Source organism: Drosophila pseudoobscura, chromosome X (genome assembly GCF_009870125.1).
Source record: "Drosophila pseudoobscura strain MV-25-SWS-2005 chromosome X, UCI_Dpse_MV25, whole genome shotgun sequence".
In the NCBI taxonomy this organism is placed as follows: domain Eukaryota; kingdom Metazoa; phylum Arthropoda; class Insecta; order Diptera; family Drosophilidae; genus Drosophila; species Drosophila pseudoobscura.
Genome location: NC_046683.1, coordinates 15,759,276 through 15,784,438, shown reverse-complemented (window position 1 = coordinate 15,784,438; position 25,163 = coordinate 15,759,276). Strand labels below are relative to the sequence as shown.

At 42.2% G+C, this 25,163-nt stretch overlaps 2 protein-coding genes and 1 long non-coding RNA gene across 7 annotated transcripts in view; 2 read left to right on the top strand and 1 right to left on the bottom strand.

Moving 5' to 3' along the window:
• Positions 1-241: 241 nt before the first annotated feature.
• Positions 242-1,776, top strand: LOC117184376 (hepatoma-derived growth factor-like). Its single transcript, XM_033381470.1, has 3 exons — positions 242-680; positions 747-1,522; positions 1,579-1,776. Exons 1-2 carry the CDS (start codon positions 330-332, stop codon positions 1,497-1,499), a joined length of 1,104 nt encoding a protein of 367 aa, XP_033237361.1. The 5' UTR covers positions 242-329; the 3' UTR covers positions 1,500-1,522; positions 1,579-1,776.
• Positions 1,777-2,290: 514 nt separating this feature from the next.
• LOC26532201 (uncharacterized) lies at positions 2,291-13,884 on the bottom strand. 4 transcript variants are annotated; one of them, XR_001452724.2, is made up of 7 exons: positions 12,672-13,212; positions 10,347-12,619; positions 9,965-10,253; positions 3,506-4,849; positions 3,049-3,449; positions 2,837-2,976; positions 2,291-2,596 (listed from the first exon to the last, which is right to left on the bottom strand). It is a non-coding gene; the product is annotated as an uncharacterized lncRNA (long non-coding RNA). The 4 variants fall into 4 exon arrangements; XR_004469696.1 differs by having other exon boundaries at positions 2,827-2,976; positions 12,672-13,147; XR_004469697.1 differs by having other exon boundaries at positions 2,827-2,976; positions 3,506-4,845; positions 10,087-10,253; positions 12,672-13,145.
• Positions 13,885-14,254: 370 nt separating this feature from the next.
• Positions 14,255-25,163, top strand: part of kirre (kin of irre) — a 46,963-nt gene continuing 36,054 nt past the window's right edge. Inside the window, exons 1-3 of one of the 2 annotated variants that reach the window (XM_033381469.1) lie at positions 14,255-14,444; positions 17,623-17,700; positions 17,759-17,820. In XM_033381469.1, coding sequence (XP_033237360.1) covers positions 17,789-17,820 — 32 coding nt within the window. In that variant the 5' untranslated portion in view covers positions 14,255-14,444; positions 17,623-17,700; positions 17,759-17,788. Of the gene's footprint in view, positions 14,445-17,622; positions 17,701-17,758; positions 17,821-19,348; positions 19,888-25,163 lie in introns of those variants that run through there. The other variant, XM_015186057.2, reaches the window with a different exon arrangement.

Sequence of the window (25,163 nt, the reverse complement as noted above, 5' to 3'; positions counted from 1 at the left end):
ATGTTCACAAAACATCCTTGGTCTTTACGGAAAACGCCTGTATAAATGTTAGTTATTATATACTGATAGGTGTGTTATGCACCAGACCTTGATTATATGTATAAAAAATATAAATTAAAATTATCTTTGAAATGCAAGCTCTTAATTTTCCTTTTTCTACATTCCTCAATGATGAAAACAGCGGATGAAACAAACTCGGATGAATCGGGATAGTGGCAGAGAAACGATAACGATTTTTTGAGAGCCGGACATAAAATCTGCACAAGCATTCCATTCGTCACGTCGAGATTGTGATTGTGATTAACAGAGAAAAACGTGTGTAAAGCAAGATGAATACTTTATCGAAAATGGCTAAGCAAGAAACTTGCAAATCGTTCAAAATTGGCGATTTGGTGTTTGCCAAAGTGCGGGGCTACAAACCATGGCCGGCAGTGATTACCCATGATGTTAATAGGAAGAAGCAGTACACTGTGAGCTTTTATGGCTCGGGACAGATCGGCTACATACTACTGAAAAACCTCACGCCATACCTCAAGCTTAAGGAAGAGTATTCCACTGAACATCACCTGAAGCAAGCCGATTTCCGCAGGGCTATGATACAAATTAATGAAGTGGCCGAGAAGGCGACCACTGTGCAACAAGAAACTGCAAACAACCAAAAGCAATCACACCCAGCAAACGTAAGTAAATCAGTTCAAGATGACAATTTAGAATACAATTCAAAATACAAAATGTTTTCGACACAGAATAAAGAAAATGATATGCTGTTGCTGTATATGCCTCCATCCAAAGTCTTCGGCATCAACATCAACTACAACAAGCCGAAGAGATTTGAAAATGCCGCTGCGGAGCAGTCCTGGATGGATGAGTCCCGTAAAGAGGCCAATCTACTGAAGCTGCAGTTGTTGTCAGGACAAAAAGATCCCAGATCGCTTCCAGGACGTGTCGTCGCTGAACCCTCTTCCAACGAGACGACCAAGCAGGAAGAAGTGAAACTACGAGAGGAGATCAAAAAACAGGAGACAGCTATGTTTATAGAGCGGAACTTAATTCAGCTAACCGGAGTGGTTCGCTGCTGCTTGAACCTGCGTCGAGCTAATTTGAGACATTGCTTTACGATCCTGAAGCTATTAAAAAAATTGGATTTGACCAAGCTAATGCTGCTGCGTAATCCACAAAGTGTGGAAACGATCCGTTCGATGCGACGATATGTGGGAAATTTGAAAGTCTGGAAGATGGACGCCTCCTATGAGGCTGCGTTCAAGGCACAGGCCAAAATCATTCGTCAAGAGGCCACGATCATTTACGAGCGCTTCCAAACGGTGCTCAACTTAGCTGAGGGGGAAGACTTCTGGCCAGATTTCTGCAATGAGGTCAAAATTTACAAGGCCAACACTAAAAACATCAATCCAAATCTACGCAACGCCATGGACGAAGCCACGTATAACAACCTCGTTGAAGCCAAACAAGGGAATACCCCAGCTCCCGCTAAAGAATAGGAAAACAAACCATTCAATTAAAGGTAAAAGCCTCTGACAAATTAATATGATATGATTTTTTAATTTATTTGTTTCACAGCCCAAAAAGACGACTTCCCAAAGGGCAAACTTCTATTGCTAACTTCACAAAATTACCACAACATGCACATGAATATCAAGTTCCTTATTTGACTTAGTTTAGACGATGGACCATCAACATCCCGCCGAACCAATTAACTCTACTCCACATACGAAGTTCAATGTGTTTGATGAACAATAAATAAAGCTATGGATGGTACATGCTTGCATTTAAATCTGTTCGGGTCTGGTTCTGGGTCTGGTTTGTCTCGCGCCTAATGTTTCGAATGGCATCTTTACTTTACTCTTTTGCGCCTTCCTTGAGTTTTCCTAAAGCTTTTAGCCAAGTTGTTCGTCGGGATTAGCCCATCGGAGGCTCTCTCCTACCGATCTGTGCATACTCCGCAGACTCTCCAATGCAATATTCCCCTAGCGTCTCTCCTTCTTGGAGCGCATGGCCTTCTCCTTGCGATTTATCCGCGAAAAGGAAAAACTGTTGCTTGTATATACAATACATAATCCACTTAGGAATCTGATTTAAGAAAAAAGGCACAAATAACTAGAATCGAAATGGCTTTCAACGAGCTCCGTTCCGTTCCGGAGAGTCACAGTTCCACGATATCGTTGCTAATGGTGCTCCAAGAAATGCACTATACTTCAGAAACCGATGCCCATATAGCTCAGCTCTCTAAGATGTACATCAATCTTCTAATCTATTAAGTTAAGACAGTTAAGACTGTTTTAAGACATTGACGGTGCCTTTTTTATTAAATTTGGGTTTTATGCGTTTGACCTATAGTCTATAGCCTTTGCTTCTACACAACATCGATTTCGATGGCCGTTTAAAGAGGTTTGGCCTATGGCCACCTTCGGCATACTTTCAGGTATTCCTGTGACCAACACAGCATCCTAAGAGCGTCTCCTGCTTTCTGGCTTTTAATCAGTCAGGCCTCTCTGTCTGGCAAGGGTATACCAAAGCAGCTCCACGCTTGCAACAGTCCATGTAATCATTTCCCAGCTGCCATAAGACTGGCAAAAATCTGCAACGAGTAAGAAGGCAGTTGAGTCAATAGCTCAGCGGATAAACAGGTAATAAATAGATGCTTGAGGCTAATTCCCTTCTCCAACAGCTTCCAGAATTCGCCACATAACACATATCGCCACATAATGCTGCACATAACGCCAAGAGAGCGTCACCTGGAGCAGGGTCTCTTTGCCCGCGAAATGGTGGACATGCAGTGCAGCAGGGAGATGCGTAAAAGGAAAATACCTTTGATTACCATTCCTTTGGATTTCCCCGCACAAGTCTATCATTATGCGACTGACTCGGATCCTTTTTAGAGTGGGAAATATCTTGTTGAGTTTCTCCTGGGAGCTGCCATTCCCGTATATCATTGATGGACGCTGTACCGATAGATCACTAAATAAATTACATGGAATATGCTTGTCAATCTCTTTAAAAACGAATAGATTGAAAAAAAAATGTACATACATGTTCCTTTAGTCCTTTATGTATCGATCAAATGTGTGCCAATGGATAAAGTTGTTCTTCTGGGTATCATACATGAAGAGCTTTATATTATAAGCCATGAGCTGCGAGATTGCAATGCTTTTCTCCATAGCGTCTTCAGCAATCTGTAGAAAAGCGGTGGCTCCGCGCCATGAGCTGAGCAACGGCTGCGCGTGACAGGCGCACTTCATCCGTCTGGACCTCTGGCAACTAAATCTTTAACATTCAGCAGCTTCGCAAAATGGCAAAATAGCTGCTTAGCTGTTTCATTGAAGACATCTCGTGGGTTCCAGTTGACGTGATGGTGGGCAATGGGCGCTTTTATTGAGCCCGGCACAAAAACGCCGGTGAGGAACACACAAACGGTTGGCCAATGGGTCGTCCTAAAACGATACGTTATTTAATTACGGCTAAGAGTATATCATAAAAAACTACTCACAAATGTGGACACTCAATCGATTTCTTCTTTTACCAATATCTTCCAGAAAGTTCCAGAGCCATCCGCCACCAGTGTTGGGTAACGCACGATTCTGTACCAGCTTGTACGCATGCTGCAACACTTGAGTCAGTCTTCGTCAACCTGCTGCTTGTGTTATTTGTACATTTTATTCATAAACAATTGAAATTCAATGCATTCGAAAGCTCTTTACGAGGTCCAGCGACAGGACGCACAATTAGGCAAGGAAATCGATCTTATCACTTCCTCTTACCCAGCAGCAGAGCTATTGGTCCCACAATTAAGCTAGCCAGTTGATTCTAGTCAGGACCAGTCAAAGTCAGTCGCCCAGGGGCATGGCAGATACGGCCAATGATTGCTTCAAGAGTAAGTCGAAAAATATACAAAAATCATACTCGGTTACATCTCCTTTTCTTTCTTAGCTGCCACCAAGGACTTGAACGTGCCAGAAGTTATGGAAAGCACTGTGAACATGCTGATAACTTATGTATGGCCAATTTGTGGATGACTCTGCCCCACTGGTATCGACCAGAATAATCTGCCATCGGTCAAGAGTCAGTTCAAGCAGAAACCGCATTATTTGGACATAGTTTTGGCTCTCCACAACGACGGCTCCTATTATCGCGCCCAGATCATAGAGGACTGGGCTGGGCATACAAAACATTTTATGTGGTCTACGGCAATACAGAGTTTGTGCTCGTAGATGCTCTGGTTCCTTGCGCAGATGCTTCTTTGGGCGTCGTACAAAAAGCACCTTGCCCTAAAAGGATTTGTCCATTGCGTGGAGTATCTCAAAAGTAAAATACTCGACGTGGAGCAGGACTTGATGCTGGTCAATCGTCTGCAGGATGGCTGTGTGTTTCGATTCCTTGGCGAATATGCCGAACTGATCGTCTATCTGATGGATCACGGCTGTACCCAGCCCGCTGAGGACGTTTATGGTTCATATGATTCTGATCTTGATCAGTAAGAGGATTTCCCTTTCTTATTTCTCAAGTTCTCTAGGCAAAAATCGCCAATTTCCTGGCGGGGCCACCTTCAAAGTTTTCCATAGTTTGTAGACATACAAAAGTGCGCTATTTAGATAACTCTGAACCACGAATCCTTACTCAACTTTTTCTTTTTCAGAGAGCTAGGTATTATTTTTCTAACCTTTATGATCTTAGCATTTTATTAAGTTTTTATGAATTTTTCATGTAGTATATATTTGTATATCACTGATTTACATATGTATGTATGTATAAAAATATCTAGATGTAATCGTGTAGATCGCTCAGTTCGGGCATAATCCGAAGTGCATCATCTCTGGTTTGCTACAGGTACTGCCTGGGGAAAGAGAACTGGGGCCTGTATAGTAATGCGTGTATAGTAATTTCCATAGTTCAAGCACTGCCAAGGTTATAACTTAAAAGTGTTTTATTAAGCGAAGAACCATTATCGACTATTCAATGGTAGAGGGGACTAAGCCTTCGCTCCATTTGATCCAGTTTTTTTCTCTCTGGTGCGATTATTTCCGCAAAAAATGGAGCTCAAAATCTTTTTTAAAGCTTTCGTTTGCCAGACGCCCATCCGAATGCATTTTTGCGGTTTCAAAAGTGCCAAAAAAAAATACAAAGACGCAACAAAACAACAGAAAAGATGTGCTTCATTTTGTCTTGGGCGCTCTTAACCCTTTTGGCTTAGCACATAGACAGGCAGGCAGGCAGGCAGACAGGCAGACAGACAGGCAGGCAGGCAGGCAGACAGACAGTAGTCGACATCGGTGGTGGCGCCACATAACTGTTGCATTTCTAGTCAGCTTCGGCTTCTTCTGTTGTTACGCTGCCACTTGCCCTGCTTCCTTGCTCCATGTGTGTGGGTTGTGTGTTGCTTTTTCCGGTCTTTGACATTTACAACAGTTTGCCCTGACAGCAAATCCCCCACATCCCCCAAGAGGGGATGGAGGTTGTGGCTGTGTCAGGGCTGACAGTTAGTCATAGCATGCTGACGGAAGGGTGCACGGGACGGGATGGGACCCACATGCGGGTACGGGCACCCGCAGCACCCTTCCCACAACAAAGCAGAGGAGCGACAGGATAGCCACCATAATGGCGTCATAAAGATGATATCATAATTTCCTACTTTGCTTTCTTTTTGTTCCCTTTGTTGTTGCCATTATTCTGGCTCTACCTTTGCGCCATTTCACCTTTAATTTCTACTTTCTCCCATCCCCACCTCCAGGGTTTTTTTTTGTTTGTTTTTTCGCCACTTGTTTCGTCTGTTTTTTGGTTGTATTTATTTTCATTTCTTCAAATTTAGTTTGGGTGTATTTTCTGATCAGCCCAACCCCACTACAATTCTTTAGTATTTGTCATCCGCAGGTACAGTTGTCCTGCCCATCCCCCTGCTTAGCGACCACTACATTAATGTGCCTGCAAATCGTTCCAAAAAATGGAGCGAGACAGACGTAAAACTCCACAGTGGTCGAAAGTTTTAATCCCCTGGAGAACAGAAGCAGAAAAAAGTATGTAAGGTGCATATTGTCCAGATATCCTACGAAGACTCAAACAACTTCACCTCTCGAACATTATCGAGTGGGAAGAAGTATCTCCGCCGTAGGGCGCACACTGCACGAGGAAGAGTGCATGAGAGAGAGGGAGAGAATGAGTAAGCGCGTGGTGGGGAGTTGGGTAGCGACTGCAATATTATCTGTTCCTTCTGGAACAATTCAAACCAGTTTCGGAAATCTGGTAAATAATGTCCTTTTCTATGATTTCGAGTTTTCGGTTTTCTGGTATGTTCAAAATTGTGGATGCCACAGATTTTCGTACTTTTTGGGGCAAGGTGAAATTTTTACATAAAGCCTGCTCTAGCTTTTCAAGTCTCTGTGATCTAGTGGCTCGTCGGGACGACGGACAGACAGACTAGTCTATTGATGGTGTCCAAGAATATAAGTTTATACTTAATGGAGTCCAAATTGCTTCCTTTTGGGTGTTACACTCATCCAATTATCGACGATAATGGCCACTGATAATATTTTCTATTTTCAAATCTGTATTAGTAGATAGGCCATTATTGCATGTCTGCAAAAATAAATATTCTAAGTGCAAATACAGATAAATAAAACTAAAAACAAACCAAAAAAATATTCAAATTAAAATGTATCATAAAAAAAATTACTATATAGGCATGTAATTTTTGAGTATTCAAATTCACTGGAAAAATTATCAGATATATATGTATGTATAAGATTAAAATAGTTGTGTGACTAATTATAAGTAAGCCTTGTAGCACTAGCATAGAAACCATCTAAAAAATTAATAAAAAGCTACAGAACTAGTTGCTAGTAAAAATCATAATACCCCACGTATTAGAGTAATCAAAAAACAACATCGCTCGGTAGAAATTATGAATAAATTTAATTTTCTAAAGCAGGGGAAAACAAGAAAATAAATAGAGAAGAGCATGGCAGTGCCCAGTTCCCCCAATCCATCAACAATGACGACAAGGGTTCGTTCGTTCCCCGAGTCCGGAAATTCATTGAGGACCTGCGTCCCCTACATAAAGAGAAAAAGAAAGCGAAAGAGTGAGAGTGGAAGGGCGTTGCAAGTTGCAAGTTGGGTGCAGGCCATCGAGAGGGGACGAAACTACACAAAGAATCTATTTTCAGTGTTCAATGCGAAGGGAGTACACGGAGTGTGGTGCATGGAGAGGGCAGAGAAGGTGCTTTAAGTGGAGGCGATAAAAAAATATTGTGGATTCTGGAATTATGCTATGAATCCTCGGAACGGGATCTATTCTTTAATGACGAGGAATTCAAGAGAAAACGAAACTTCAGCATTCCAGAAATTTTGCAACACTAAAAACCGATGAATGAACTTTGTCCGAATGAATTGTTTGAAGTTATAATTAAAGATATGTCTATGATATTTATATACATACATATATACGTCCTCAAGCTCTCATTTGACTTAATTTTAAAAAAACATTAAATATTACAATTTTATCGTGGGTTTTCACTTGTAAAAAGATTACAATTGTAGCTCATAAAAAGAAATCAAGTGAACATTTATATCAAGCAATTACACCTGAACTCAAAATTAATAATGTTGTAAAAATAAAGATGGTACACTAAGAGAAAGATGGAATAGTAAAAACAAAATTATATTCACTTTGATTAATTAATATATGTACTAAAAAGTTTTTTTAATACGTTCCATATTTAATCTAAAAAAAAAAAAAAATTTTAAATGAACCAAAAGAAAACATTCTTCTTAGGTAATATATTCAATATAAAGTAATTTAAATTAGATAAATATTTTTCTTCAATATAAAATATTTTTGAATCAAATATATTTCATTTGAATGGTAAAAGTTAAGTTTCTTTCTTTTTAAAAATTCCACTCTTGGTAATAACTTTTAATCTAAGTGTAACTATGCCATTCTTAGGGTCTTTTCTCTGTGAGAGACAGCGAATTTAAATATAGGAAATAATGGAAACACTATTCCTCATCGAAAACAAATGAGTGGAGCCACGGGGTCCTTGACGGTCCTGGAGTAAAAAGTCGCACCGATTGAATCTTGTTTACGAGCGTGGCACTCACTCATTTATTCGTCCTTCTCATATTTCGTGTTAGCCTTAAACGCGCCCTAAACACAAACCAATCCGACGGACCGCAAAATGTCCCGCCACTTGGCTTAAAGTTAATAAAATTTTATTTGCCTTTCATTTTCATTTACTTGCATTTTATTATTTTATTTTGATCATTTGGTTTGGTGCCGTGGAGTGTGGGGGGTCGGTCGGACGGGGATTGGGGCCAAATTGACATGAAATCAAATGAAGAAATTTTTATGAAGCTATTAAAACGAAGAAGAAGACTCCGAATCACAGAACAGAATGGAATACAAGGCGAATAAATAAATAAGAAACTGCAAGGGCGGCGCAGGACGAACGGCGAAAGGAAAAACATATTTATGCATGGCCTGGACAAGTCGGTGAGATGGAAATGAATCACCGAGATGAAAAGCGGTGGGCAACGGGAAATGGAAAACGAAAGACGGAAATGGAAATCAAATCAAAGAAAATTAAAAAACCATAAGAAACTCATTTAAGCCAAAACAAAAAAAGTAATTCTTGCCGAATGTCGCGTATAACCGCAGTCTTAGATACCCTTAGATACAGCATGGACTTAAGGGACTCACATACGATCCCCAACTGGACAACCAAACAATCTCTAGTATTAGGAACGTGTACCAATCTGTACGTAGAATTTAGAATGATCCACAACTAAAAGTCTACCAAATGGGGACTAGTCCTAAATATATTTCCTTATTATACCAGTAACTGAAATAGTGTAGGTTTATATTATATACGTACATATTGTATATATGTACATATGTACTATTATAAGGGAATTTTAGGTTGTAATATATATAATATTTACTCAGGTAATATTAGTATATATTTTCACATACATCTGACCATTGATATGAGAATATTTGATCGATAAAATTTCTTATTTAAATTTAATATTTGTATTTCCTATTTTCTAAAAATTTAAACTATTTCAATTGACTTTGATACAAAGCTATCAAGAAACAAATGATATTATGGATTGGCTAGATTATTCGTGAAAGAATATCACTATGACATGGCGACCCAGTTTCGACTTTAAACCTGCATTTAGGATCCGATGCAGTTTGCTATTCAAATGGTATAGTTTTTCAAGCAGAATTAATATTTGGTATTCCAATTTCTTTAAAAATGCGTTTGCCATACCTTTTCTTTAGGTCAAGACTTAAGAGGGATTGAATGAATGAAGTGCTATAAAAATTCGAGTGTTTGTCTGAAAAATGTATCCTTATATAGACTTATAGACTACTTAGTGACTAGACCTAATGTTCAGTCTGTGCAATGCAAACGCCTAGTCATAGGCGTCATACCCTCTACACAAAGGGAGGAAACATGCAAAGGACAACAATAAATGGCTTAGCAGCAGCCGAGAAAAACATGCCACAGAAATGTGGAAAACGGTGAGGGGGCTGGGCCGGCTGAATCCATCGAATCCCGAGTCATTCGGGCGCGGCAAATGTTTAAATTAAATTATTAAACATCGTTGAAAAAACACTCTACGAAGGAGAAAGGAAGAATGAATAACAGAATAAATAAGAGGAAAATAAGATAAGCAAGGGAAGTGTTCAAATGGAAAGGTGATGAATACTAATCAATGGTCGACTTTTTAGAATAGAATAAACTGTGCTGAAAAGCTTACTTTAAAAGGTGCAACAGCTTGAAGGGCTAAACATTCTCTGGAGTTCTTATTCTTGAATTGCAATCAACTTTAAGAGGTGTGCAGATTCACTGGATATCTTACAATTTAATTAAAACTAGTATAGTTGCATTTTTGTGATTATACGACTAGCTCTACCTTCACTCAGGAGGCACACAAATGATGAACTCACAGATTACAGATTGATTATCCAGAGTCCATCGGTGGCAGCATTCCCCGAAGATGTTACAGCATCACATGAAAACAATAAGTAGAAATTTAATTCAAATTCAAATGACAAACACTTCAAAATACTTGGCAGACGAAGGCTCCTGCTTCTGTGTATTCCTGCCTTTGGTACGAGAGGACGGACAACGGTGCCACACTCCAGTGGCTGCTGGATCATACCTTTCTGGCTTCCCCAGATGTGGAACCCGCGGATGCGTATGCGATTCAGTGCCACAAAAGTGCCCGCGTGGCATCTGTGGAATGAACAAATAGAATGTGTGAACAAATATGGGGTCTCCAGTTGCGTGAAGGTTGCTTCTATTGATTCAGAGGCATTCAAAACTTACCATTTTGAAGAAATATAGACCCCGTTCTACTCCATGAACCAAAGCGACTCTTTCTGATATATTTGGGGCTTTAAAAATCTTTAATGAATTGTTTTATTTTTATAGAATTTGTTTAGGCTCCTGGCTGGCAGGGTGTCTCCCCTCGAAAAGGGCAAAGAAACCGCAGAAAATGTGGCATACAGAAGACACACACTGGAACACACTCAAATGAATTAAAATGCAATTGAAATATGGCAAATGGAAAATGGCATGCCTTGCAGCTTGGAGTCTCAGATAAAGAGACACAAGACAGAGGAAAACAGCCAGAAAAATACTGTCTGCCTGGAGGTTGCTCAAGATGAGACACAGACGGCGTCTCAGTGGGATTTGCCTGCTCGTCCGTCCCCTCAAAGACAGCGACAGAAAAAAGCAGGAAAAAGCAGGAAAAACGCGGGGAAAAAATACTCGTACTTTTGCGGAAAATGCGCAAAAATTCGCTTTTCCATTTAATGAAACTATCAGCGTGGACAACAAGTGCCAGAGTTGACATTTAATGCATTTAATTTGTTGCACCAGTGTCGCCCTCTCCTTACCCCCACGCCCCATCCACGAAAACAGACGAGTTTTTATCGACTGTGAGCGAAATTTAAGTTTTTTAAAAGTTATTCAACTTTAATTTGGACCCCGGCCCTGTAACAGGCCCTGGCTCTCCCTCAAACTACACTGCAACTAAGGATTGGGTTTCTTTATACTCAGGCCTGCATCATACTTGAAGGATCTTGAGTGGACACTCGAAAAAGATAGTCCCATCGTACCAGTGTACATATGTATATGTATATTTAAACTACGTATAATTCTATAATTCCATCAAGAGCTTAACCTTGTCGTTCTTAGCCGGAATCGCCCACGCGCCAAAGTCGCCGCCCACAGGCGGACGAGACCTGCTACCCGGGCGGCGCCATTGTCCTAAAGGCGATTTAAGCTTCAAACACTTCTTTGTGCCATTCAGGTATATTTACTGGAAGCTTCCAGCCACCCGCCACAGGCCACAGGCCACATGCCACCCACTCACCCATCCGACCTCTCACTGGGCTAATTGGAAATTTAAATACCGCTTCTTTGTTGTCGCCGTCGCCGTTGCCGCCTACGCACACGCCCTCGCAGATGCTGGATGCTGACTGCTGGATGCTGAATGCTGGATTCTCATGCTGGTGATGGTGATGGTGATGAAAAACCGTATCCATGTCTAATTAAACGTGAAAATCCTTGACCTTTGAACCTTTTGTCGAAGCTTAGCAGTCAAGTCGAACAAACGAACGGGGGAATCTTCGAATAAATGGGAAAAAGAACAGGAAGTGAAATATTTGCGTTGACATTTGTCTGGGGGCACATGCTCCTCGACATGTGGCGGTGGTCGGTCGGTCCTCCCTCGAGTGTTTCATCTGCTTTCATCGGTACTCGGTACCCGGTCTCAGTCTCAGTCTCAGTCCCTGTCTCTCTCGCTCTTAGACATCTTATGGGGGTGAAATTGTTATTGTTCTTCCAAATGGCGTCATTGTTGTTGTAACAATTGTTGTTGAAAACGCAATTTCGATTTGAGACCCCCGTCCGTCCATCCGCCTTCTGCATCAACATACATACATACATACACATGTATGTACGACTATGTACATATATTTATATTGTACTTTTGCTTCTGGTTGTCGGGGGTTCTGGGGTTCCGTTCCCCTACTTGAATTGTGTTTCAGCTGGAGTGTGAATCATTTCCGTTTGAATTTGGTTCATTGCATGATTTTCACATTAAAGTTCGAAAGGGGACCGACTGACTGCAGAGATCTTGGTAGGACCTCCACCGCTTGGCTGCCTCTTGCCTCTTGGTCCTCCTGCCGCCGGCACTACCATTGCCACTCTACTGCTGCTGCCGCTTCTGCTTCTGCTTGATTGTGTTTTCCTTAACTTCTTTTCAAGCGCAATTATTGACGTGTGCCCCTTGAACAAGCAACAGCAACAAGAACAATCAAGTGACGCCTCTACAGGGTGGCTACAGACACAGGCTTCGTCTTCTGTTGATATTTTTCTGCAGTTCCAATTGAAATCCATTAAGCAGAGGACTCTATAAGACACGTCCCTAGCTAGATACTTCTGCACTAGTATGTACATACAGGCAGATGTATTTACGTAATTGGGAGTACGTAGGTACATATTGTAATCCTTTAAAGTTATCCCTCTACTGTACATGCGTTGTCGTGGTTCCGTTCTCGCTTTGCTTTGTGTGTACATTCACTTGAATGGAGCTAAAAAGATTAAAGAATTTAGCTTCTATCAGAAAATACAGATTATACATACCCATTGGTGTCTGGCGTATAAGGTGTAGTGTTTTTTCTTATTTGATGGCATTGCAATGATCTAATACTTCTTCTTGTATTTTGGCGCCACTCCGCCTAGCTTTTTTTTTTCTTTTACTGCGGCCATTCCTTTAGCCCTTCCCTTAGGGGAGGGGCGGATGGACAGCCCGTACGACACATGGATTGAAACTCCGCTCGAATATAGCGTCTGCATTGAAATCCTGTTTTAATTGTACCTCTGGTAGGTCCGGAAGAATATTTATATTACACAATGAAATTTTTACTTAAACTTTGAAATAGCCTTTCACGCCGATATCGATAACTCCCACGATATGGTCACACTAAATGCGCGAAAATTTCTTTAATTATATTGTATCATATTTTTTCACATCGCCAACAAATAAAAAACATTTTCCTTGTCTTTTCCAATTTGTTGATGTTTTACACCTTATTTTGTTTTTGCAATTCAAGCAAAACTTAAATCATAAACGCGTTTTTATTATTTTTAAGGCCGCACTAATTTCCGTACGGAGTGCGGCCACACTTCATACACAGCTGTTCGGCCAAAATGTGCGGGAATTGGAATTCGCAAATTTTGTATCAAACTTTTTTTTCGTGAGAAACAGAAAAATGCATTTTCAAGTAAAAAAAACAGCAATTTTCACGAGTCCAGCGAAGACACACAACATTTAGCTTTAAATATAAGCAACAAAATGAGGTACAGTATTATAATAATATGCACATATGTATGTAAGTAAATACATATGTATGTACATACATATGTCTGTACTTTTCACATACAAAAAGTTTTACGTCTGCCAACAGCCACGACATGACTCCTGGTCAATTTTTTTGACCGCCTCATCTTAAAGAAAGTGAGGCGCATCCATAACCATTATTGCTTTCAACCTGCGTTCGGCCTAAAAAGCCAGTAACAGGAATATATGTATGTACATATTGGTGACTGTATGAAATTAGCTGTATGTCAATAAAATGTGGCATTTGGACTCACCGCGTCGTATTTAGTGGATTTTTCAGCCGTTGCTGGGTAACAATTAGTCGGCTAGTCGGCCTAAGCTCTCTCACTTTCCGTCTCTCTTTCCAGCGCTGCTCGATGGTTAGTGTTTTGTTGTTCTTGGTATTTATTTGCGCTCGAACGGTTTTAGTAGCAGTATAATTGCCCCACTAGCAGCGGAAGCGGAAGTGCTCATCACACACCCGCTCGCTCTCAACTCTCCCCACAGCCTCCCCTCCCCTCCCCTCCCATCACTTCACCCCCACCAGAACGTTCTCACTCACTTGAGACACACAAACACACAGAGGCGCACACAATAACAAAAAAAAAACGAAGCAAAAAAATAAATCTTCCATTTTCGTGTGTTTTACTAAATAGAAGTATCATCGACTCCACCGAAACTCATTTAAAAAGAAAAACAAAGCAAAAAATAAAAATAAACGACGCGCTATATATGTACAAATAATAGATATGTATGTATACATATATGTATGTATTTATATTAACAAAACACCGGATTAAACGAACTTTAAATGTCCGAAATTCTTTTCTATAGAAATGCCAGGTGCTGACGATTCCGCAAAACTGCTGCCAAAAACCAAAAACCAAAGCCTGGAAGGCGTTGGAATGCGAGCAACATAACGGATTTTTTGAGTGTTGAGTGTGCATATAACACTGTATAACAGGATTACACTCGAAATGCGTGTGCGTAACAGCGTCGAACCAATGGAACCAGGAATTCGGAGCCATTTGCCAATGGTAAGCAATCCAATTTAAAATTAATGTGCATACATTACAACGTCCCAATTAATTAATAATTAGTTGTCAAGTAATTTTTTGGTATTAATTATATATTCCAAGATCGGAATTTAATTATCGCCGGTTGAGAGATCAGTAAAAATAGGTTCCTATATAATGAAAATTAATAAGGGTCCGGGCCACCCATCATTCCAAAATCCGTTCGATCGTGCGTGTGTCCCACTGTGCGGCGCTGTGAAGACGGCGCTTCCTTCCAGACGTTCAGCTGTCATCGTCTCATTCCAGCCACAAATACCATCAAAATCAACAGAGAGAACAACGTAATAACAACAACGGTAAAGAGGCTGAGCCCAAGCAAAAGAAACAACGCATTGCTCGTAAAATTCGACTCATCCATCCCCTCCTCCCTCACGCCAGAGAGAACAAACAAAAAAACGAAAACGAACAAGCAGCAACGGAGGAAGATGAAAATTCACATTCGTGAAGTACAGCAATTAGCGCAAACTGTCGCCCCCGCACGAACCAACAACAACACCTTTTTCTTGTGATGATCATCGCGCTCGGTCTCGTTCTCGCGCGCGCTCTCAGCGATTTCTCATTCCCTCGTGCTCTCTCACTTGAGCGATCTCTAGTCGGTGCGTGCTATCTCGCTCTGGCCACTTACCCCACATATGTACATATGTATGTATGCATCATTAGCGGCGGGGGTGGAAATCGTTCGCTTCCATTAGCCTGTTGCTTTTTTCTAAGAGAAAAACAACGTGAGCGGCTCAACCACAGTGAATTCTAGCTAATGTGAATAGAAACTCCATTGAGATCGTTTGGTCTTTGATTAAATATTGTGTAGAATTTAATATAACTTAAAGCGAATTCGCCACAGAAGAGGAGGCTACATTTCTTAGGAATGTAGGGCTATTTATATCCTTTGTACTTATATACGGACTATTACTGTACTCTCGCTTTCGGCATTCCTTCTCCCCTTCGGCAGAACATCCTCTTCGTCGTTTTGGCTCATTGGCATTTGAAGCGTCTCGTGTTTCCCGTCTATGAATGTCTTCTGTCCATCTGTCGGCCTTCGTCTGTCGCTTCCACTAAGTAATCCCCATGGATATGTGGATGATAACCAAATCCCAGGAAGTGTGCACAAAAATGTACATGAATTCGTTTTACTTTTGGGTCCGTGGGGGCCCACCGCCGATCAGACACGTGTCTTCGTTCGGGTCCATCTTCATCGTTGCTCATATTCCCTGCTTTTGGTGTTGCTTGCTCATCATCATCGCGGCTGTGCTCTCCCGTTTATTCATTCTCTTTCATTCAACGCTTCATTGCAACGGTAATTGCTTCCAAATGCTTAAATGCTTCCATTGTACCTCTTTGTGGGTCTGACATCGGCCGTACATCTCGTGCTCCTTCTTCGCGTTTCGCGTTTCCAGTTTCGGTTTCAGTCCCCTCCGCCTGTGTACGGGATGTCCAACATGTGTCGTCGTCATTGATTTGTTGTTGATGGGCATGAGGCCTGTGTCTGAAGAGCGTCGGAGGGGAGGGGGGATGGATACGTACAGCCGCCGCGCTCTATTGACATTTGTCTGTCAAAACCCAAAAATCAAAAACGAAACAAAAAAAATCTCATTCAAGGGGGCGTCTTCGGTTTTTTTTTTTGTGTGTGTGTTTCGATACCCTTGCAAAAAGAGCATTACTATTTTGAACACAAGTTTAAAACGGAGGAAAAGAAATATCTCCTATCCTATACGTTGGAATAGCTACTCCGTAAGTGTTGTTTAGCCGAAAATCGAAGCGGTAAATCCTTAATATTGTCCCATCGGTCGGAAAACAATTCTCAGTGCTCTGCTGATGAACCAAAGACCAAATTCGAACCAAAATAACTGTAAAATCGTGTCTATCTGCAAGGGTATGACAATCTTCGGCTAGCAGAAATCTTTCCTGTTTGGTTTTTTGTGTGTTGTTCCAGGAGGCGTTACTCGTAAATTTTTACTTGGCTGCTGGAACCACGATTCTTTTTTGTTTTTCTTGTTTTTGGTACGGGGCAACATTTCGCACAACCCGGAGAGAGAGAGGTGGAGAGAGTGCCAGAGATTGATGGAGCCATGTGTGTGAGGGGGAGTGTCAGAGTGCTGTAGGGAAGGGGCGGAGGGGGGAGTCTGAGCGCATGGAAAGTTCTTCGCTGCATTCTGGGCCAGTCGAACGCTCGTTTTAATTATGAGCCCAGCCTTTGTTGTGCCGTTCTGTTTACAGTTGTTGTCTTCGCATTACCTCTCTCCGCCACCCCCACCCCCAACCCCGTACACCTCCTCACTTCTCGTCTTTCATCGTTCTGCTTCTTTTTCTTCTGCTTTTTGCATGCGCATTTTATTTAAATTTGTAACCTCATTCCCAATCGCATGCTGAAGAAGCTGAAGCAGCAGCACCACGAGCAATACCCAACACCAGCAACACCCAACACCAGCAATTGTCAATAGTTCTTCGGATTGGGGAAACGTTTTCAAGTGCTTTGTCACGAGATCGCACGGCCAGGGCCCCACACAGGGATGGAGGTTCGTGCGAATTGGCCTGCTGACAGAGATGCACTTTCATCAGCTGTGATGGCAGTGAAACCAGCAGTGACTGCGACAAATACTCGACAATGCTTGGTCACATCATTATATCGGAAAACCTTCATCGCGAATGTTCAATGAATTTTCAAATTTCAGACTCTCACTTGCACCTTGCAGCTTCCATATCAAGTATTTTTCCAACTCTAATAAAGAAGCCGTATCCACACCGGACCTTTTCGAACTTTTGAGCATACAAGTAAATTTGCAAAAGCTGCACAAATATTTTCTAACGCAATTTTGTTCTGGTACCACTTTAAGCGCCTTAAAAGTAACAAGGAAAACTGAAAGTTTCCTTTCATTTAAATAAATGCTATACCGAGTGGGAACAGTACAGTATCTTGATTTAGCAGCTATGGCTAACATCCTACGAGTATGCTGCAGCTTAAGTTATCGACATAAGCCGACTAGCTAAAAATAAATTAAATATTAACATCTAGGGGGCGTCAACCCCTGGCTCTCTCGCTTTGCTCGGTCTCGCCGACATGAGTCAAGTGTGGGACGACGACCCAAAACTATTTTATATAAAAATATTCAATAAGCTATTAAAACTTTATAATTTTTTCCAGGTGTTTGCCCTGAATGGAGAATGCTAGATCATTCAGATAATCTTACTGTTGATGATATGGAAGGACACACTACCGCACGTATGTATAAATATTCATAAGTGTACTCTATATTAAACGAAATCTTTGTTTTCCCTAGGTTCTTTCCTGCGGACGAGGGATTTCATAAATGGTCGACTTTTTGGGAATGTTATATAGAAGGTATGGTCCTCCAAATATGAATGTTTGGATATGTATATTAAATCGCAGTTTCTCGGCTCCTCCCCGTCGGAACGACAAGCGCTGTCGGCCTACGGCTCATCTCCATTTCGGGGCCATTCCCGCTCCCGGGGCCCTGGATGGGGGCCGTGGAGCTCTTTATGCCAGTTTGTCTTATCAATGTCAAGAGAGTTCCCTTTCCCATATAACACTTTTCCATCGTGTGATCGAACATGCAAGCAGCGTGTACATGCCCATACATACATACATATGTATATTTACATACTATCTGGTTGAATGGATGGATGGACGGGTGTACCTCTACAGCCTCTACACACACACACAGAAACAGACAGAAACACACATGGCACATACATATGCATATGTAGGGCAATGGTGGAGCTGTTGCTGTCACTTTTGTGTGGCACTTCCGGCTAGGGGGAGAGAGGTAGGCTGCTGCTGCTGCTTTCTTTTGGCTGCATCTGCTGGCCACCAATCAAGATTTTAATGCATTGGACCCGATGGCTAATTTATGCCAGAGTATAATATCACTTAAGCTGACTCCGCTCTCGGGAATGGAAGTGGAAGTGGAAGTGTGGTAGTGGCTGTGGCAGAGACAGTGGGAGTGGGAATGGAAATGGTATTGGGATTGGGGACACTATCTATAAACAGAGTCATGTCATGTTAGCGACTGTCCTCCCCCCCACTATTTCTGTTATCCGTAACAGGGGACCCGAAGTGCCAGACAACGACCTGGTTTCCCCACGGCTGCCGAACGGTATGGTTCTGGGGCTCGTGGCCTCGTGCCTGCTCGGGGGACATCCCCCACAAATCGGGTTTCATTTTTTAGTACAGCCCGTGCGACACGACGAGCCGCCCCGAACAGTAGAGAGCGCTTGGTCGGGTCGGGTCGGTCGGGTATTATATGTATTTTTAGCGGAGGCACGCGACGCCACAATCGGAGGCTTGAGGCTGCTGGGAACAGATTCCCTGCCACAGCAAATGTTTTGCATGCCGATGCGCGTGCCTCTGCCACCGTTAACAGGGGCAGCGCTGTCTCTGCTGTCTCTGCTGTCTCTGCTGCTGCCTCTGCTGTTCTGCCACTGCCATGCCCCGCCACGGTGCAGCGCTACTTCGTACTCCAATGGGGTTTTGCTGCGTTTTCGTGGAACAAGTTTTTAGTACGTGTTCCGCCGTGTCAGCATACAGTCGTTCCCAGCAGCGACTATCGGAGCTATCGGACCCACAGAACCCGTACAGGTCGCGCTCGCTTGGGTTATCTGTCTCGGTTTTGCTCGCTCTCGCACTCGCACTCCGCCCCGCTCCCTCTCTCTCTCTCTCCCTCCAACTCCAAATCAACAAAAATAAAAATCAGAAGAGCAACAAAAATATTTCAAACAAAAAAAAAAACAAAACATAAAACACATCTAAAATATAACGGCACCGCCGCGACATACCGCTCCACCCAAAACGCTCCAAACATTATTTGTGTGATTTTCCCCTGGATTCTAACTGTTGGGGGGAAATTGTTGGTATATTTTTGGGTAAATTCAAAAGAAGTTCTAATTTTTTGCCTGTGCAAATTCGAGTGCAACAAAAATAAATCGAGAATAAATTATAATCAATGTGGCCGTGCCGAATGACCGAAAGGAAAATCGCAATTAAAATAAATTAAAGATTTTTTTGTGTGTGCGTACCAGCGTAGCAGCCTGTGCAGCTTCCTGTGCAAACCGGTCCAGCATCCGACGCGCGATTGCACCTGCAAGAAGCCAAGAAATTCATAGAGGAGTAGGAGAAGTGGCACACCACAGCACAGCTCAGAGCAAAGCCTCCAAGTCCAAGACGTGAAAGAAGTATAGGAACTGGCCGCAACAGGGGACAACGAAGAAAACCCGTTTTTTGGAGAAAGGAAAAGGGAAAGAGGTGCTTGGAGGTTGCCCACCAAAAGGCTGCGGGCCCGCCCCCCGAGAGCCTGCCAAGGCCAAACCGTAAGCCCCCCTCCCCGCCCGTCTATTGTTCCAAACAAAAGAACAACAAATATCCCCACAAAACATTGGACACTTCTTTATGGTAAGTTCTTCGAGTGCCCAAGCCCCTTAACCCCCCCTCCACCAGAATTTCCACCTCACTTTCGCACTTTTTGGCTGCACCTTAAGGGGGCTCTCTCTCTCTCTCTCCCTCTCTCTGTCTCTGAAAGCGAAATCTAATCTAATCCAATCAGTCAATCAATCAATCAATCAATCAATGCAAAATGACTTGAAAAAAACACTGTTGCAAGTCAATTAAGACGCAAGACGTTGGACATCCATAGACTCTGGAGGAGTCTGCAGATGAGGGCCGATAATATGCGGTGGTTGTGGGTGCGGGTGTGAGGTAAGGAGGGTGTAAGGCCTTTCGCTTCCAGACAGGCAGGCCTACTCTAATGAACTATGAATGTCCACCTTCAGTAGAATATTCCAATTTCCAATTTAAATCTAAATAAAATAAATTGCAATATTTTCGATTGGATAGATTAAATATCTCAAAGGTTTGCTGGTATTATCCTGCAATTTGGTTTAACTTAAATTTCCTCTGGGCCTATTTCCCAACTTTGATTCCATTTATTTCCCCATTGATTAAAAAAAATGTAACTATTTTAATGTAAATAAATAAAACATCTTTCAGAGCTGCAAATTTCGGAAGTTTCTTTTCAATTTGCTGGCAAATACTTCCCCCTAACTGGGTCAACTATTTCCGTATACCCATAAATCACTTGGCAGAAGCCGAAGTAAATCAAACGAAAACTTTATCAAGTCAAATGTTTTTTGTTTCTTGTTTAATTTCCATTGAAATTGTTCAGTGAATTATCAATTATTTATTTCATTAATTTGATAAATACATACATATTTTACTGGCCTGATTTTATATTGCAATTTTTTGTTGCAAAAACACCACAAAATCGAGTCGAAATGTGTGTGTGTGTGTGTGTGTATTTTCCTGACAAAAATTCTTGAAGAATTTTTTTTTCAATTAGAAGTCCACAAAATTCTCACCGCACACATGGAGCTTCGAGATTTTCGATTTTAGGGGAAAGCTGTTTGACATTTTTGTGGATTCCGATCAATGGAATGCTCATAGGATTCCGCCTTGTCGATTTTTCCAGCAAAGATTTGGCCGGGGGTTGGGTGCCATAATTTAATTGCTGCTTAAACTCTCTAACCTTGGATACCGCCACTCGCCCCCACCCTCTACCTCTCCAGCCATCTGTGAACACTCGGTAAACTTTTAGCCAATTGCCAAATGACAAAACCAACAAAAAATCTTGTTTGCCAATCAAATTTTTCAAGTGAAGACCACAACAAAGCAACTCGAGAGAATCCAAGGGGTAAATGGCAGAACAACAGAGTGGGTGGTGGCATGGGTAGGGGCAGGGGCACGGGGCACGGGCAGGGGGTTGATTGAGTGAGAGAAAACGCTCAACAAACCAGACCAAAAATATTTCCCTCTTTGCATTTTTCTTTCTGCTACCTCTCGATGCTTTTCAAGTCACAAAAACTGCTTTCATCCTTTGCACCCTTTAGAGGGTAATTTCCTAAGAATCGATGTACATATCTACACCTATTCTTGATCAGCCAGAACAGAGGCCAAAGAATCAACAGTCTCTGGTTTCAAAGGGTATCAAATGGTTCGGCATCCGAAGACTTCGTTGCTTGGCTCTCCTTTTGGGGTCTTTTTTTTAAGCTGAAACTTTTCTAATCAAATTAGGAGTCTGTCGGCATTTTGGCAGGGTGGATGCGGTGGTTGGGGGGGGGGGGGGCTGTGAGTGTGATGCTGTGAAAGTGAAAATTATCAAAGTCAATTTAGAGTCGGTGTGGAAGTGGAGATACATACATATTCCAGTCATGGGATGGGAGGAGTCACTTTCTGCCACTCTCAGTTATGACAAAAACATGTCAGAAATCACCATTTTGACTACTTACTTGCCTTAAGGTCGTGAAACGCACTGTTGGCCCCCACACCCCCCCATAAAAATGTTCATCATCATTTGTTGCCTGGCCCGAACTGCAAATGGCCAAAACTTTACACATCTCAATGACCTTGGATCACCAGTCCTCCCCCCCGCCTTATTGTACCCCCACCAGAAAACATATTTATTTATAAATGCGAAACGAAAATGGCAGATGGAAGCAGAGAGCCAGAGAGAGACAGAGGGAGTGGCAGAGGCCAGAGGCAGAGAGGCGGTGGGAAAAATAGAAAAGTTTGCTGCATAAAACTGAATTACCGGAAATTGGCCAACAAAATAAAAGGAAAATAAACGGCAATGCGAAAAAATGCTGGAAGCTCTCTACTTCGCTCCACCCAAAAGTAGGTGCTGCCTGCTGCCCGAAAAGAAGGAATACGACTGCGAATCAGAGCGAGAAAGAGAGAGAGAGTCGAAAAAGTTTTTCCCAATACCTCGATGTACTTGTGGATACAAGGGTGTATGGTATTCCATTCTGCATCGGATATTGATAACCGAAATATCCAGGGCAACGATAACGATAACAAATATCGAGAACAGCAAGCCCGAGTTCCTCGAATATCCCTTGAAATGACCCTCAAGAAACAGCCATATAACACCCATACCCATAGAAGGGTATCTTTATGGTCGAGTCAATCGACTCTATATCGTTCTTACTTGTTTGTTACCTACTTTAACTCTGTTCTGGTGCCTCCTCCTGCTCCTTCATTGAATTTCCTACTCCTCCACTCTTCGCCGAAAGTGTGTGAAGCGAGTGAAAAAAAGTGAGCAAAATAAACAAGAAACTAGCGCAAAAACTTTGCTCCAACTGAAAGAGACAGAAGCACACAGATAGAATGAGACAGGAATGCCACAATACAGAGTAGGATAGAGAGAGAGGGAGAGAGAGGGAGACAGGGAGAGGAAGAGATGTGCCAAATATGGAACAGAATGAAACCATTAACCGAAAATATGACAAAGGCAGAAGTCGCAGCCCGACTGTGGGAAAATGTCTCCAAGAGAGTGAAATTAGAAAAGAAATGGCAGAGAAAGCGAGAGGCAGAAAGGGGCTAACGACAAACATACGAGATGTGAGGAAATTTGTGAAAAATACTTTCAACTGTTTTGAGGACATTAATATAGGTTCAAAAGGATCTACATATTTGATAAAAAAAGGGCTTCGTCTGTGCTTGCTTCAAATATCCTTTATCCCCAAACTACATCAGTTTCCAGGAACTGTAGGAGAAGCTTTTCCCCAGCCCCAGCTCCTCGAAAATTATATCTTTCATATTTTTGTGCATTTTCTTGAGTTTTCATTTAAATTTCGTGTTCGCAGCCGTTTCTGTGGCTGCTCTGTTCTGCTCTGTTCTGTGCTACAATAATTGCAAGTGTGCCACTTGCTTTTGACACCTGCTTTCATCGTGGGTGGGCGGAGATGGTACTGGGGAAGGGGAAGGAGAAGGGGAGGGGGAGTCATTTATTATGGCCAAGAAGCTGGCCTTGCCCCGCACTCAGGCGCCTTCGTTTCGCCCTATTTTCTTCTCCACCTACATTATGGTACCCTAATGGTACCCTATGGTACAATGATTTTGGTCAGATGTTTGTTCTTAATACTATATACGATACGATTATTATATGAAAGAGTCTTTGCAAGTCCATGACTCTGACAACAAATATAAGTTATGGAAACATTCGGTCTTTGGTTAAATATTATTTGGTAGGAAACATTAGTGGGGATAGATCTGTAAGGGTATCAACGGTTTCGGCTCTTGATGCTGGATGCCATTGTTGTTGCTGGTTCTGTCGCCGTTTGTAATTGACATGAAAATTTAATGCCATAATTTTATTTTGCACTTGGCCTCGCACTCCACCAACCCAGCACCCCCCACCTCCCACTCACCTTCCAGCAAGGCATGGCCGGCCCCTCCCGCCTGCCACCGCCCACCGCTCCTTCAGTGGTGTTTGCCTTTGTGCTTTTTTAGATTAGAAAAGTTTTGTCGTTGTTTGTAATTTTTTTTTATATATATATATATTTACGGATGGTGTTTCTTTTTCTCTTTTGCCCTTTTGTTTAATGGGCCCGCAGGCGCGCCGCCCCTTGGCCTATTCGCCGGAGAAAAAAAGGGCATAGTTTTTGGTCAACTTGAAAGTGTTTGAAGTGGACGAAGGAGCCCAAGGAGCCAGGTTCATTGTCATTTAGTCCTCTTGCCGTCAGAAGCTTGCTTCCTTTTTTATTACGTATAGTTTTCAAAAGGAGTGGGCGAAAAAGTTTTGCGATCAATATATTTTTATTCAATAAATATCACATTTTTTTTTTGTTTTTCGTCTGATGTTTGCAGAATTTAATTGAATTAATTTCCCATAGCAAGAACTAAGAGTTTTTAAATGGCTTTTAATGGAATTATGTGGATTCTATTCAAGGCAAATATTAACTGTAATTGAAAGCGATTAAAAGTGCGGCCAAATGTAAAGAAAAACCCATTTAAACTAAGTGCAAGACCATTCGAACAGATTGCAAATAATAATTTATGGTGTGCTACGGATGGTCCATGGTTCACTCATGGTGCAGCTTTCATCAAGGAAAGTTCCAGCTATTCCGCTTCTTTTTAGGGACTTTTTTTCCCTTGGAGCTGTATCCTTCTGTTGTGGAAAAACTCTCTCCTTTGGATACGCTCGGCGTTTACTTACTCTGCTTCTTGTTGAGTGCAAAGTTATTAAAAATTAAACAACTTTAAAGTGGTTTACTTGTAATTAGAGCCAGGGTCTTCTTTGTGCTTAACATCTCGCTCCGAATGGGCTTTTCACGTTGGTTAATTCGCATTTATTTCCCGGCCATACCGTATGTCCGGGAAATGTTTCACTTTACGGGGGAAGCCTGCTTTATCATTTTGGTTTTGGTTTTGGGTTTTTTGTTTCTTGTTCTGCTTTTCTGCCGGAGGGAGTTTGTGCTTCCATTTGGGCAGAAAATCGCACCGAAAAGGCTCCCGGGCGCCTTCTGCATTCGAATGACCTGCTCAATGCGGGCTACGCCCCCACGCCCCCACTTCCCCCCCGACGCCACCGCCACCGCCAAAGGAGGAGAGGCGAGCATGCTTAATAATTCAATTCGTAGGCCCAGTCACGGGAAGGAGTCACGGAACACATAGCAAACAAAAAGGAAAGAAGAAAATGCCCACCAAAAAACACAAAGCTAGATTCGGTGGCCGAAACTTTAGATACCCTTACATATCCCACTTTCGGTAGATGCCTGGATCCATATCTGCCATATCTTTAGCGGGGATTTCAAAATGGTAGTAGTCCCTTCTCTATCCGCAATGCCCCCTGCGGCTAGGTTATGCCATCCTGTGACCTGGGGCCGACAGGCAGG